We start from the raw sequence: 16,182 nt of genomic DNA on the forward strand, positions 1-16,182 counted from the left end.
TGTGCCCATGACCGATCAGCCACTCACAGGCTTCAATAGTGATTTGGCCACTGAAGTCCATGAGTCACTGAGCGGTCATGTGCACAATGAATGGAACATGACTACTCGCAGCTTCTTCCGGGTTCCATACGATGGGCACTGGGGCTACTGTGCTGGATAGGGAGCTGGCAGGATACGTGAGTATTCACTTTTTCTTTATGTTAAGCCCTTTTCACTCTTTTTATATCCTGGAAAACCCCTTAAGTTCATGCAGAATAATCTCCCCGACCTGCTCCTCAGAGGATCAACCATGCACCTAGAACGGACTGTAGCTACTGACTCGATATACACTTACTGATAAAAAAGTAATGCACCAAGGAGTTTTCAAAATCGAATAAAATTTTACATGTGAGAATGTAATGATGTTATACGTATGTGATAACAATATTAGAGCAAAAGCATAAGTCTTTAGGGAAAACTGTACAATTCAAAGGAGGCTCTAGTACCCTGTTTGGCCACCTCTAGCCTGAATACATGATGAGATAACGTCGGACATGGAGGCATACAGGCTCTGCATGTTATTCTGTGACACATCTGCCCACATTTCCCGAAGCTAGCGTCCCAGTGGGTCTAACAAATGCTCAAATCGGCCATAAATCTGCCAACCAGGTAGGCCGAGGAAGTGTAGCAACCTGGTAAAGGCATTCCTGTGACCCCCGTGCTGTGTGCGGCCGAGCATTATCCTGCTGAAAAATGCCTCTTGGAAGCCGCCACGAGAGGAACACATGTGGCTGCAGGATGTCCTAAACATATCGCTGAGCTGTCATTGTCCCTCGTACCACTACTAGGGGTGACCGACTGTTGTATATGATGGCTCCCTAAAATATTACACCAGCAGTTGGGGCAGTGTGTCGCTCAAAAGCCAATAGGGCCCCATACTTGATCATGACAGTCCTTGGCTCCTAAACATAACCTAGAATCATCGCTAAAGACGATATGGTTTCAGTCCATAGCAGTCCAGGTTTCACATCCACAACACCACTGCAAACAAAGGTGTCAGTGTTATTGGCAGGACACATAATGGGCGCCTTGGCACCATATTTCCATATGCTAAGTGCATGGAAATAGTCCGGGCAGAGTCAGGGGTCTGTAATGAAGGTGCCACCTATCTCTGGATGGTGAACAATGAAACTGTTGGATATGTTCCTGCTTGTTCACAGAGCAAACAATGCTCTCTACTGGAGGCCTGTCTGGGCCGTCTGGAGCCTATTTGCTGTAAGTGCCCTCCTCTCAAAGTCTGGGGCCTCCCTCACACAGGAGCTTTTTTTCCGCGATCAGCGCAGTGTTTTCAGCGCCGCGCTAATTGTGGTATAATGCTCCCATTGTTTTCAATGGAGCCTCTCAGACAGCTGTTTGATTGCGGCGCATGTTTGAGCGAAGTTTCTTCTATTCTGGACATTTAGCACACCTTATCAATGATGAGGCAAGCTAAACTCCGCTGTCGGCCACAGGGAGCTGCGGAGGAAAGCAAAAATAGAATCGTGGTGCTTTGCCGAACGCCTGGGTGAGGGAGATCTAACTGGGCAAAATGTCTTCAGATACATGTCTAGCAGCCAACAATCCCCTACAGGAGGTACATGACACAGAAGTAGCCTCTGAGAGCCTTTTCATAGGACAAGCACAGGTGAAGTATTTCTACGGCCTCTGGTGGTCAGACCCAGTGTCTAATTAGACCACAGCTGTAATCATCTATATATCTGCCTAAGACATAACTGCAGCCCGAGTTTGGCAGCAACCTGACATTTCTATCTGGGTGTATTCTTTGTTTTGTCAGTCAAATACAAAGCATCTAACAATAACATCAGTTCTCATTATCAGTCCCAATGTAGCATTTTACTGTAAACCTTATACTACAAAACACATATAATATCTATGACATAAACAATGACATCAATTAGGTGAATCTATGTTACCGGTTTGCCCTTCACAGTATAGACGTAACTAAAAACAGAACTTTATTCATAATTATTTAAAAATAAGGGCTGAGACACACAAATAGGAACAGACAAAAAGTGAAGGGAGCCTAGGCAATCCATTATGTAAAGTTAGAAGTGCCAGATAGTGGGGATCCAGGCCCCCTCGACAATTAAACATCACACATATTGAGTGCTCACTACCTATAACCTAATCTCCATGTCTTTGGGGAGTGTGGCCATTGTTCACTCTATTGTAAGAACCTGGTAGCAAATTGAGTGCTTGAACCGAGCGCTCATTGAACCAAGTTGACTCGGCAGCAGGACAAGTAAGAGCGACCAAGCATTTTATACCATTGGGTCATTGGCCTTGCTATAGAGATAAACGTATTGAATATGAGTGATGTTCAATTGTTGAGGGGGCCGGCTTCCCCACTACCCAGGACTTCTAACTGTATATAGTGGATTGCCTAGGCTGCCTTCACTTTTTGTCTGTTCTTATTTGTGTGTCTCGGTCCGTATTTTAAAATCATTATTAATAAGCTTCTGTTTTTAGTTACGTCTATACTGTGAAGGGCAAATAAACTTTGTATATAGCCCCCTACTCTGCCTCAGTGAACATTTATGTTACCTATTTGCCATCAATAGTTATCAGCAGAAAACCTGTTTAAAGAGAACCTTATCACCATCTCACCCCTGAAACTAACTTAACTGACTGCCAGGGGTTGAAAAGTAGGCAGGTTTTCCTATATAAAGGGGATACAACAAGTTATTTGTTGTAAATATACGTGGGCATGGTTAGCTTGTCAGCTCATTAAACATTGAGACTAGAGATGAGTGAACGTGCTCATTTAGGACAATTACTCGATCGAGCATCGCTTTTTTTGAGTAACTGCCTGCTCCGGTGAAAAGATTCGGGGGGCGCCGGGGTGGAGCAGGGGGGAACAGGGGGGAGCTCTCTCTCTCTCACTCCCCACCGCAACCCCCCGCATCTTTTCGCCCGATTAGGCAGTTACTCGAAAAAAGCGATGCTTGATCGAGTAATTGTCCTAAACGAGCACGTTCGCTCATCTGTAATTGAGACTCCTCTCAACCAGATGACTCCTCTCTGATTATTTGCATATGAAAAAAGATCATTTTGGAACCTAATTGCAAAGGTAAATGGGCTCGTTAGGAAAGAAGAGGACATTAGAAGTGATTTATTTTTCACATCCTTGTAGCCAGTGAAGTCAGGTGATAGACTCCATGAATCTGCTCCTGTTGGGAGAATAAAATTCATCCTTTCTGGCTATCACGTATTTGCACAGTGAGGGCTCACTCACATTGGGCATACGTCAATTGTGTATTTTTCATGTGTGTAATACGCAGTGCTAAAAGATTTCTATTGGGCCACTCGCACTTAAGTTGTTTTTTTTTCACATGTGTATTACGTTTGTGAAAAAAAACACAGCGTGTCCAACTTTGGTGCGTAATACACACCAATATAGGCTACGGAGCTTTAAAGGGGTTGTCTCGCGAAATCAAGTGGGGTTAAGCACTTCTGTATGGCCATATTAATGCACTTTGTAATATACATCATGCATTAAATATGAGCCATACAGAAGTTATTCCCTTACCTGCTCCGTTGCTAGCGTCCTCGTCGCCATGGTTCCGTCTAATTTCGGGGTCTTCTTGCTTTTTTAGACGCGCTTGCGCTGTGCGGTCTTCTTCCTTCGGCTCTGCTCGGCAGCATCTGCGTTTTGGCTCCACCCCCTTGCACGCGTCATCGCGTAGCTCCGCCCCATGACGTGTGCCGCTTCCAGCCTCCTGATTGGCTGGAATCGGCTCGTGACGGGGGCGGAGCTACGCGATGATGCGTAGAAGGGGCGGAGCCAAAACGCCGATGGTGCCAAGCGGAGCCGAAGGGAGAAGACCCATCTGCGCAAGTGCGTCTAAAAAAGCAAGAAGACCCCGAAATTAGACGGAACCATGGCGACGAGGACGCTAGCAACGGAGCAGGTAAGGGAATAACTTCTGTATGGCTCATATTTAATGCACGATGTATATTACAAAGTGCATTAATATGGCCATACAGAAGTGTATAACCCCACTTGATTTCGCGAGACAACCCCTTTAAAAGTTACAGACATATTTGCTGCGTACTGCATTTTTTACGCGTGTGAAAGTTATATGTGTAATACACGGGACAGATACGCCTGTGCAAGTGAGCCCTAAGGCTGTATTCACAGTCTTTAAAAAAAAAATTTGATACAATTGCAACCTGTGAATACAGCCTAAGAAGACCACAAGACACACTGAAGAAGAAGAATAGTCTTGATCAGGTAATTCAGGTATATCCAAGGAGTGTGGAAACCTCAAGTTGCAGAGAACGTGAAGAAAACTCATAGTTGGTGTGTAATGCTATAGACTGGAGGCTTATATCACAATGAGGTTTGTATTTTTAATAACCCATGGAAATGGCTTTATATTAGTTCAAGTCATTTCATTTGCCTAAAAGTGTCATTTAGGTCAGGACCATGGACAGGGCGTTGGACAAGTAGTAGATTTTTCCTGTGGCCACCCTGATGGATCCATCAAACAGCAATCACATATAACAACACAGATGAACTTCTGTGCCGCATTTAATGAAGATCCAAATACACATTCCGAAAAAAATAGCCGTTATCTCAAGAGAGTTAACCTATTCATTTCAGGATATCCATTTTTGTCATTCTTATACCAAGTCATGTAACTACAAAATGGTGTGGTTTTAAAGTAACAAAATTGCATACGTCTCTGTGAATGAGTCCTTAAATTTCACTGTTGCCAATAGCAACCAATCAGATCGCTTCTTTAATTTTCACCCCTGTCCTGAGGCATGGAATCTGATTGGTTGCTATGGGTAATACTTTTTGGTAGATCTTTTTATGCATCAAGGCCCTGGTATTACCCATTTGGATGCCCTTTAGGGTGCTTTCCTGTGTATCCCTAATAATGTTATTTTAGACGGACAACAATGCTCTTCATCAGGACAGGTTGCATTAATGGGGCCCAAAGTCTGTGGGGTCTATGGTTCTGCGCCAGCTATGTCCTCCCACAGTTTGTAGCCTAGTGGGACATGCTGAATGTAACAAAGTACAGTACGATACACGTATGTTGTGGATTTTTGAATGTCACCGATTTTCTCACTGACAGTCTTCAGCATGTACATAACCCCACTTCCATCTGCTTGTTGCACCACGAGATTACTACCGCACACTGCCTACTGTATGCCTTTAATCTCTGTCATCAGCCAGCTACAGGGAAATTGATTGCTTGTTCCCTATCAGTTTATTCTTTAGCAATCTGCTGCCAAATTAAAACAAAATTTTGGCTGTGTATTGAGAGTCCATCATTCATAGCCGAAATTTCCACGGCTGTTGTTATCCAGCTGGGAGCTCTTCTGCGCAAATATCTTGTGGTTGTCAGGCCCAAACATTCCAGCCTCTGACTAGCGCTTGCTTCATTGTATAGAGCAAAGGAAAACTTGGCTCAACATTGCGCCAAAGTAACTGAATTTCTTAACTATTAATCCCTGGACCACCACAGCAGAAAACTAGCCTAATGACAATATAATTCTTAACATCCGCTCACTATCCGGTGGCTTGACGGGAGCTGAAATTCTTCTTTCTATGAATTGTGAGAAGAATGGCTACAGCATTCTTGGTTATTTTCCCCCAGCCAGCAGGGTAAGAATGATACTGCAGGGAAAAATATCAATATCTTTTGAAGGTCAATCAACAGTATTTTGCATTAATTGTAGACAAGCATCCTGTAATGTAAATGAAAACTGTGCCAATTGTTGGGGGAGTGAGGGGTGGTGTCGTCTGCAAATAATAATTTGTTACATCCTTTTAATTAAAGGTCAAGATGTATTAAAGGGAACCTGTCAGGTCCCCGCAGCACTATAAACTAAGTTATGGTGCTATTAGGGGACGTGACAGGGAGCCGACTGAGTTATCTTTTAAACTTACCCGTTCCCGCAATCCAGCGGTGGCCCCCTCTGAAATTGGCGCGCAGCATGAAAATCTGAATCCCGTGTGCGTGCTCTGCCATACAAATCTATAGAAAAGCACATGCACAGGGCTCTGAAAAGAGTGGGATTCCCGTGCCACGCATCGACTTCACCGAGTGACAGCGCTGTATTGCAGGGGCAGGTGCGTAAGCAAAATGCATCCCTCGGGCATCCCTCATCTCCCGATGACTTGATGAATCACTGTCTGCCTTTATTCCAGACAATGTGTATGAACCGATAGCCTGCAGTTGGGTGAGACTGACTACAGAGATGGTTGATTTAGCGCTATTATACTGAAGACATCTTAGACTGTAAAGGTGATGGCAAACAACTATCAAACCCTATGACTCACATATTAAAAAAACTGGTGTAGAAATTGTCAACAGCTTTTTTTTTTTGCTTTGCTTATAAAAAATAAAAAATATACTGCCATTTTGTTAGAGACACCCAACTAGTGGTGTGTTGGACCTACTTTGTCTTTCAGAACTAAAGAAATTCGTGATGGTGCCCATCAATAAGTGTCAGAGGGAGGGCATAGGGTGTGCTAAGAAAACATTCCCCTGGGGTCCTAGGTTCAAATTCCACCAAGGACAATATCTGCATGGAGATTGTATGCTCTCTGTGTTTGTGCAGGTTTATTCTTCATAATAACCACCTCTTATTTAGGAGGAGAAGGAGTGTCTAGCAGCATTGGGGTCCTAGGTTCAAATCTGACCAAGAGCAATATCTCCCTTGTGATTATTATGAAGCACAGGGAGAACATACAAACTCCATGCAAATGTTGTCAGATTTGAACCTACGACCCCAGTACTGCAATGCAACAGTGCTAACCGCTGAGCTACGGGAGAAGAGATACCACCACTGTCATTTGACTGGGATCATTACTATTGTTGGAGGTTTCGTTGGAACTAATTTGGATCGAACCAAAATTTGGTGAACCGGCTAAACTGATGTTTTCAAAACTTCAGTTATCTCTACCCATGACCATGCTTCGTTTGCGCAAATTTCCCACTGGAATGTGGATTCACACTGAAACTGATCCACGGAAAAACTTTCTCACTCCTCGGTCACGTGTCCAATTTACATACAGGCAAGCTCCAATCATGAAAGGGCAGGTGTCTCTAATAAAGTGGTCATTCGTTAGAAGAACTAATATATGCCGGGTAAATACACTAAAAATAGATAAATTACTGCTACTCCACCAATTCTCTGTCCTTGCCAAGAAAAACTGAAAGCCGAACAAATTTACTTGTGTGAGCGAAGAAAAAGATCAATCATCGTGCTGCTGGAAAAAATCTTCATCATCGGTAAATGTAAATGCCACTTATTGCCATTATTAGGTTACAATAATTACTTCCCTTGCCCAGTGGGGAATAGCTTACTCTGCTGACTGATGGAAATGTGCATTGCATCCCCAGGCACATCAGAGTGTTACACAAAAACCACACAAGACAGCTAGACAACAGTATAAACAGTAGAGAGAAGGTACATGGTTTACAGAAAATACCCATTGCAAAGAACAATTGGACATAACCCCTACCTTAGTGATTTCCGTCAGTGGGATTTCGCATGGACAAAGCAGTTCCTTAGGGGGTGGTTCAACAAGCACAGGAGGGAACTCTGACTTTTCAGTCTCTTCAGGAGTCTCAATTGGAGATTTGGAACAGATATTTTCTTTGTCACTGTCATCTTTTAGCTTATGTTCTGTGGTTAGAGAACAGTCAGACTTGATAGTGACAGCAGAAGATCTGGAACGGATAGGCCTTCCACGCTGAACAGTCTCCCATCCTTCAGCATCAATCCGATCTACATCAACGATAAGTTAAGATAAAAACATGCTAACCAAGTTACATGGCAGAAAAAAAAAGTTTTGTCATTGATTTTAAATTTAACCATAATGTAAATAAAGGCAAACTGAATCTGAGGGCATATCAAGGGATAAAAATGACAAAAAAGTATTTGGTTTAACCAATTACGCTGTAATGTTGATCCACAAAAAGGCAAAACCCTGCATGAGGCTAAATCCAAATGTTGCTGGTCTTACATAATGCATTTCTTCCTATCTGCCAGGGGTTCTAGATGGACGAACCATAGAGGCATAAATGAACAATTTGTGCCAACCTTTTAAATAAGGAGCCTTGTGTGGCACGGTGTTATGGCTGCCTGACCACGATAGTGATGTTCCGCTTTGGAGAAGCAGGGGGGAGAAACTCACAGGTCTCCGTAGTCAGCCTATCTGATAGGATAATCGCAGCATGTCACGATTTGAATGCCACAAGCGGAGAATCGCTATGATTTTCCGCTTGTGGACGTCAGGCTGCACTTTCCATAGATTAGCCTATGGAAAGCATTCACTGCGTTACCCGCGGCCGAATTATCGTCGTGGATAACGCAATGACAACTTGCCAGTGGACAGGCGACCTAAGGCAGCAGAAATGCAGTCCTAAGCTCTCGCTCACGACCTGAAGGTTGCCGGTTTAATCCACGCATGGTTCAGGTAGCCGGCTCAAGGTTGACTCAGCCTTCCATCCTTCCAAGGTTGGTAAAATGAGGACCTAGCTTACTTGGGGGGGGGGGGGGGGGGGGGGAAGGCAAACCACCCCACAATAATAGCCTGCTAAAAAAACATGACATCACCCTAGGAGTCAGTCATGACTCGGTGAATCGGACTTTACTTTTACCTAAAAGAAGATTAACTGCCTTGCTATCAAATACTTGATGGAATTGAGGTTTCCAAATACATTTTGTTTTAGGAAGGCCTCATGTTTTGCAGCACTAGAGGTTATAGGGCTTTTGGCTCCTTTAAATCCTACTTTTCGTAACCTTACAGAGTATTCATAAAGCAATTTCATCCAAAACAAAGACACAGGACTAGTGTTCCCATCTGGAGCCTGTCCACTTCACTTCCTTATCCTCGCTGATAGATTTATGACTAGGATAAAGTAGAAAGTTTAAGACAAGGAAGGGAGGTGTTCTGTAGCAACTGTTCAACACCAGTGGAAAGAGAAAGGCAAAGAATAACCGCTACATTCATAAAGTTAGCTCCAACGCATAAAAGAGCAACAACCATTCATTAAAAATACATAAACTATCATTGAATACATCCAGGATCAGTCACCCTAATATACATTTCACATCGTTACTAAGTAGAAGTGTATGCAAAGCCCGAAAGCGCTACACTGCCATTGCTCACCATTCTCTTGTAGTGCTCTCTGCATTGGGGCTGCTGTACATGGATGGGCATTCTCCGTGACCGGGTTACTTGGAGAAGCTCCATGATTTGCTTTCACTTTATCAGCCCAACTGACACCTGAAGGAGTTAAACGTCCAGTGGTCAGGTTGAGGGTCGGTCCTCTGCAAATGTGAGAATGTAAGATATAAAACATATAGAAATGAGTTGCAATGTAGAGTTCAGAATATAAGACAATTGCAAGAATATTAACAGTAAGAAAATCATCATGCCCTATGTACTCAAATATGCACACTAATATCCTTATGTGTATCTAATGCCAGAGCTATTCTGTATCATAAGGACTATACACTAGAGAAGAGAACGCCAAAGCTGGCTTTTGGAAATATCAATACATTCACTTGAAAACACAAACTCGTATATATAAACGTGATATCTAGACATATAGAAATGCATATGATATATTTCTTTGCAGCCCATGTTTGACACTGTGGCAGGTCCAGCGCAGACACTTCCATCATCTTGCTTCATTGCACACAGATGCACAAGTACTTTTGCCTCTATATGAAAGCAGATTACATATCATGCTTTGGCTTTATAGCACAGACATGCAACTTCAATTTTAGTTGCCATAGGTCAAGGTTTTATCAAGACATCCCTTGTCAATCCGGCCTATTAACCCCTTAGTGACCGCCGATATGCCTTTTGATGGCCTGCATTGGCAGTCCATGTATGAAGAGAGATCGCGCGACCATCTCTCTTCATACATTCCAGGTGTCGGCTGTTTCTTACATTATATGAACTATGACATATGGTATGCCACAAAAAACATAAAGCACTGTGTGTGGTTTTTTTTTACAATGATATAAGATCAAGGACATCAGACGTTTTATCAGGAAATCAGAAAAACTCAAATGATTCCTACAATCATCTTCTTGGGGCACCGGACTCAATTATCATTTGAGTTCAACCTTATCTGTAGTGAACTAATGGTGAAGCAATAAAATAAATACATGTGTGAATCGCATAGCAATTAATTGCCAAGTAAAGTATGCTAGCACAGGCATTTAATAATATTTCTGTGAGAAATACAGCACTAAACATACCCAAAATTGAGTGCCCTCCTAGCAGTTGAAGTGGAGCTCACTCTATCAGATGATGGACTAGGCAAGACATGGCGTCCGGGTGACATTTTCTTCACTTCCCACGCCAAGGAGGTAGGTCTATAGAAGATTAGAATAATCATCTTATTTATACAGTGCAGCTCGCTACAATTCAGAAGGTAGATGAATAAACGAAAACAGACATTACAGAGTAATAAACTAATCAGCAACTCAACCAAGAGGGGCTGCGAGTTTGCAATATGCGGAGGTAGAGGTCCTGGCTCTGTACGCTGGTCCAGCCATCTTTTATAGAACAAGGTAGCAGACATAAAGCTGTATGAGCTGCTCAGCAATCAGTACCTGTGTATGTACAGACAGAAGTGCAACAGGCAATAAACATACAAAACCTATAGCAGGAATTTGCATGATCTAGGGCCATTTTAAAAACACTGCATGTGGCACTTTTTCTTCTATCCAAAAGCCGTCCCGCTGGACAGAAAGCAGGCGGACCCCATTATAGTCAATGGGGTCCGCCCGACGCTGTTGGGTTCTGTTCAGAGACGGATCTGTTCGGCCATGGGGATTCCCCTTTCCTGCTCCCAGAATCCCCAGCACACACGTGAAAGCACCTTAAAATAACTAGTATTTACCGACACATGAAAATGATTGTCATGCTGCGAGGTTTGTGACGTTTGCTTCTTGTTTAGTGTTGCACAGATATAAAAATAATTATTTCAAATTATAATTCTGTACTCATGCAGACGTGAGAAATCATTAAACTTGAGAACCGTTAATTGGTATAATTCCTGATTCATTACTGGAATTAGTTGCCGGTGTTCCCTCACCAGATAATAAAACCCTGTATCCTGTGATTGCACTATGATAAATAATCACAGAACTATTGTATTGCCCTTGTATGCAGACAGGAGTGAAATTACTATGCCCAAGAGGAAAGAATGGTGTTAAAAGTCATACAAGTGGTCATTCATTACTACTTCTCACAGAGGAGTGCTAGCTCTAGTCAGGAGGAGCAGATGAAGCCCCCTAGAGACATCGTCAACCTCTTCCACTGGCCTCCTGACATTACGATGCACTGCATGCAAGCCATAGCAGAAATACGGAGAAGGGTTTAATCTCTTAATGTTAAGAGTGTATTCATTGAAGAATGAAAACTTATAAAACTTTTCAATATACTTTGCGCTTCAATGCATTACGAGATCTCTGCTTGCTGTCTGCAAGTGTGTGATCAGTTCCAGGTTTAGGACCACTGGACTAAAATATGGAACTGATCTACTGTGCTGCTTTACAACACGATTCTGGGTACAAACGTCACACATTTTGCATAGACCCCACTTGAGCAATAATTTAGCAAATTTCCTTCTTTTGCGCCAGCTTGTCAAAAAGTGGAATGGCTATAATGCACAGCCAGATTTATGTATAATTTATGCCAGAAATGTACAGCAGGTCAGACCTGGAGTTCCTTTCTTTGTAGACGCACGGAGGTGCATTGTGCACCCAGGGGAAATTGTACTAAGGCTGGCAATGCGGTCTGCTTGGTGGTGTGGGTTCTGTCCTTAGGTTCTGCTCTGGGGATTGGAGCAGGAAAGTGGAATCACCAGAGCAGGTGTGAAATCAACCTAATCTTATGTAAATGACGTTTTATTACCGTAAAATAAAGAAACCTTGTAACTTTTAATACACATCAGGGCTTATTTACTAATACTATCTAAGGCCAAATGCACACGGGCGTAAATTGCGTGGCGGGATATCCCGTGAAATTTCGGCCCGTACCCACTGCCATATGATTGCAGTAGGTAATGCAATCCTATGCAGACAGACACGATTTGACCATGCAAAAACTTGTGCGGTAAACAAGTTGCGGCATGTCCTATTTCTGTGCGAGCCTCACAGAGACCCGCACAAAAACGTCACTAGTGACGCGCCGGCTCTGCACTGCGCATGTGCCGGCTGGGTGGCAGCCGGCACATAGCAGAGTGGAGGATCTGGCAGAGCAGGTGAGTCGCAGTGGTCACTGTAGGGGCACGGCTCGCATCCAGCTGCGAGAATTCTCGCAGCGGGATCCAACCCGGCCGTCTGCAGGAGGCCTAAAAGTTAGACGGTGCAAACTTAGACTAGACAGTCTTAAAAGGCGCCAGTTTATCACTGAGTGCTAAGTCTGTTGGATTTTAAGACTGTCTGTTCTAAATTTAAACCACCTATTAGTTGGCTTAATTTATGCTAAATACTGCACCAGAAGTTTTGCGCACCTGACATAATTTGCGCCAGAGAACTGCTTTATTTTTTAATAGTAAATAAGCCTAATTGTGCTTTATACCCCTGCTTTCAACAGCTTGCAAAGAAGTTGCTTTTCTCACGGCTGCTGATACTGCACTGTAATGCATCCAGCAAAGACTTGTGCTGCTGCACTGACCGTACATAGCACGTATAAACCCTGCAGCTGTAGGACTAGTTCAGGACAAGTTTTCATCCTGATAGTAAAAAAAAAATGAAAAGAAAATTCATTTTCTGACACTACTCATCATTACCAGATTGTTAGGAAGGGATGAGGATTTGAATTTCTCCTGTAGTGTTTAATGATAGAGAGCAGGTAAACATGGATAGAACTGCACCTACCTGCTCTGGGCATCTGTTTTCTCCAACTTTTCTTGCAGCTGGATCCAGTCAATAAGTGCCTTAAAATCTCGCACGTAATTATCAAGCATCATTAAGACTTCCTGCATAAAGAATGGTATAAGATAGCATTCATTAGCATATGGCTGATAACTCTATTTAAGCTAAAGGAGTTCTGTCATTACAACAACAATTATTATTAAGGACTGGGCATGTTCTAGAACAAAAAAACAGCACAATCACCTGTCTTCGGACCCTAGGACACTGCTGAGCGACTCCCGTGGCCCTGTCCCCGCACCCAGAGCGGATATCTGCTGGAACGCAGGCGGGTGCTGTGGCCAATCAGAAGCCGCAACGTCACCGTTCTGAACTCCTGGCATCATAGTGCCCATGATGTGAGCGCTGATACCAAGAGGCCGCAGCAGTCACCGCATTTCCAGTGGATGTCCACGCCGAGCAGCGGGGATGCTATCTTTTTTTGTTTTATAACATGGCCAGCTGTTAATTTTTTTATTTTTGTAACGACACAACCCAATTAGTTAACAAAGTAAATTTATATTTTACACTCATTTTATATAGCACATACATATTCCATAGCGCTGTACACAGACTATCATCATCATCACCACCACCACCAGCATTTACATTGGGCCCTGTTCTCGTAGGAGTTCACAGTCTATATTCTCCCCTTAGTATGTTTTTGGACTGTGGAAGGAAACTGGAGTACCCAGATGAACACCCACAAAAACACAGGAAGAACATACAAACTCCATGCAGATGTTGTCATTGGTCAAATTCTGAACCTAGGACTCCAGCACCGCAGAGCAACAGTGCTAACTACTGAGCGCTAAGTCCCAGGTCATGTGCTAAAATGTGTTTTGCAGCAACTTGAAAAATAGATTTCTATTGTTTATGTACTGTATACTTCATGACAGACTAGAACGACAAAATCAACATATACATAGAGAAAATAATCCAGTAGTAGTATAAATAGAAACATAATTAATATAAACAATACGCATATACTTCATGGCGCTGAGCATAATACATCAGCCTGGATATAGCCAATGTAAATAACCATATACATATGTACAGTAAGTATACACATAGATCTGGTAGAGATGATGCTACAAAACTATAGTCCGATATATACATAAAACACATCTCATAGCAGAACCCACATGTAATAAAATATTCCTGCAACACCAAAACGTTCAAGAGATATGTTAGGTGCCCATCTTATTTAGGTATGTAAATAGCAGATGGAAAAATGAGTTGGTAATGCCACCTACTGGAGGGCAGCTTAAGGCACCCATACATGGGACAACTGTCCGACGCTTATGCGGCCAAAAGATGTCCCACAGACCACCGCCCAACTATCATTTCTGTGCTTGATAGTCTTTCAGTGAATGAAGGCAGAGAAGCCGTTCCAGCCCGCCGGCCTCCATTCACAGTAAACAGGCAGTCGTTCGTAGTTGAATGACTGCCTGTTTACACGACCTGACAGTCACCTGGTTTTCAGTTCTGCTAAAAACCAAATGAGCAATTTTGCAGCAAAATGACAACTTCCTTAAGTTGCTTGTTTTTTTGTTTTTTTTACAGAGTATATATCTATTTATATACTATTAATTCAACATGGTATAGATGCCTACATAGCTACTCCATTGCAATTTTTTTTACACACACTATCCACCCAATCAGCCATTAAATTTGCCCTCTTGTTCTGGACTAACAAAAAGGCTTCTCTGACTACCTGATGCACACTATGCACTAGTATGTACTGGTTGGTAGTCTAAAGGCTCATTTAAACGCAAAGACAATCTTTCAAATGATTGAAAGATTGACGGTTCTAGCGATCATTTTGCATAAAGTACTAATGGGCACTAATGCGCATTAGCACGTTATCAGCTTTATTTGTATGTAAATGAGCCTCCAGCATCTGTTTTGCAAATCCCAGCATGTGGTCTGGACTCTGCACTTAGCTGTATTGCCACATGCTTTCAGCCGAATGCAATGTAATCAGCTGTTCCAATGGAGAACACAGCGTGCGGTCCCTGCTATCTCTCTCCGGCTGTATGATGGATTTTAAGCTCACCTAAAAATCATTGTTCCTCCAAAGAGTGAAAGATGGAAGTGTTAACACACAACGATTATCGCTCAAAAGCCATTGTTTGAACTAATTTTGAGCGATAATCGTTGCGTGTAAATGGGGCTCAAGACACCACACTTGCTTTGGTTGACCAGTGCTGCCCATGTGAGCAGAGTCAGCCAATCACAGCAGCGTGTGGTGTTTAAGACTACCAATACATACTAGTGCATACTGTGCATCAGGTATTTAGAGAAGTGTTATGGCCATCTTTGTCCAGGACCAACGGGTTGATTTAATACAGTTAACCCATATAAGAGGTTATAAAATAAATATGTGCATAAGGAGATCAAGGAATATCCTTCCAAAGTTCTTGCTTTGAACCTGGATGTTATTTCCACTACTATATAATCAAAAAAGTAAGATTTGGCTAAAGTTGCAAGATGTAGAGGAACATTTGAGTCTTACTGTTCAAAGGAAAGACAGCTTTTTAACCCTTTCCAATCCACTGTCTGGCGTCTGAAGACATTATGATTTAAGGCTATATAGCTCTGATGTTGGAAGACGTCCGTCGGGGTTCTCTTACTGTATATTGCCAGCCTCTCTGCTGTCGGAGCCTAACTTGTCACCTCATGCAGTACTGGCTTTAGCCAGCAGATAGCGCCGTTGTGTAATGGCACAAAAAGAGTAAGCCCCCTAGGAAAACCAGGATACAAATTGGATTGGAAAGGGTTAACAATACAATGTTAACTTAGAACCCAGAATCATAAAATGGTAGAGTTGGAAGGGACCTCCAGGGTCATTGGGCAATCAACATAATTTAAAGTGTACCTGCACTTTCAGGTGACTTTTTAGAATAAGCTTCAAAGAATAAGCAGTGTCAGCAGCATGACAGCCTACCAAAACTTTGGGAAGGGTTGACGGAATGGACTCTCAGTTAGAGATTTCAGACTCAAAAATCCACCGTAATACAGCAAATAAAAGTCACTGAGCAGCACATAGGGTGCAAGAAATTCTTCACATCAAACCTGATACATCTTTATTTCAAACTAAAAAAAACTCTCTACACATGTATATTATATAAAACAAGTAAACCTATCACAAACAATCAATAAAAACAAACCTCTCACCTCCAGCTGCAGGTAGGAGTTATGAAGGGTAGGTGTCAGGTGTGGCAGCTCGTTCTT

General features: G+C 42.7%; 1 protein-coding gene across 2 annotated transcripts in view; it reads right to left on the reverse strand.

The window, feature by feature from the left end:
• SCAPER (S-phase cyclin A associated protein in the ER) overlaps positions 1-16,182 on the reverse strand; it is a 218,932-nt gene that overhangs the window by 172,688 nt on the left and 30,062 nt on the right. For both annotated transcript variants that reach the window (XM_066592259.1, XM_066592258.1), the window contains exons 5-8: positions 12,913-13,013; positions 10,282-10,398; positions 9,179-9,339; positions 7,526-7,791 (exon numbers count right to left, since the gene is read on the reverse strand). In XM_066592259.1, coding sequence (XP_066448356.1) covers positions 7,526-7,791; positions 9,179-9,339; positions 10,282-10,398; positions 12,913-13,013 — 645 coding nt within the window. The remainder of the gene's footprint in view (positions 1-7,525; positions 7,792-9,178; positions 9,340-10,281; positions 10,399-12,912; positions 13,014-16,182) is intronic.

Source organism: Eleutherodactylus coqui, chromosome 2 (genome assembly GCF_035609145.1).
Source record: "Eleutherodactylus coqui strain aEleCoq1 chromosome 2, aEleCoq1.hap1, whole genome shotgun sequence".
Classification (NCBI taxonomy): Eukaryota; Metazoa; Chordata; class Amphibia; order Anura; family Eleutherodactylidae; genus Eleutherodactylus; species Eleutherodactylus coqui.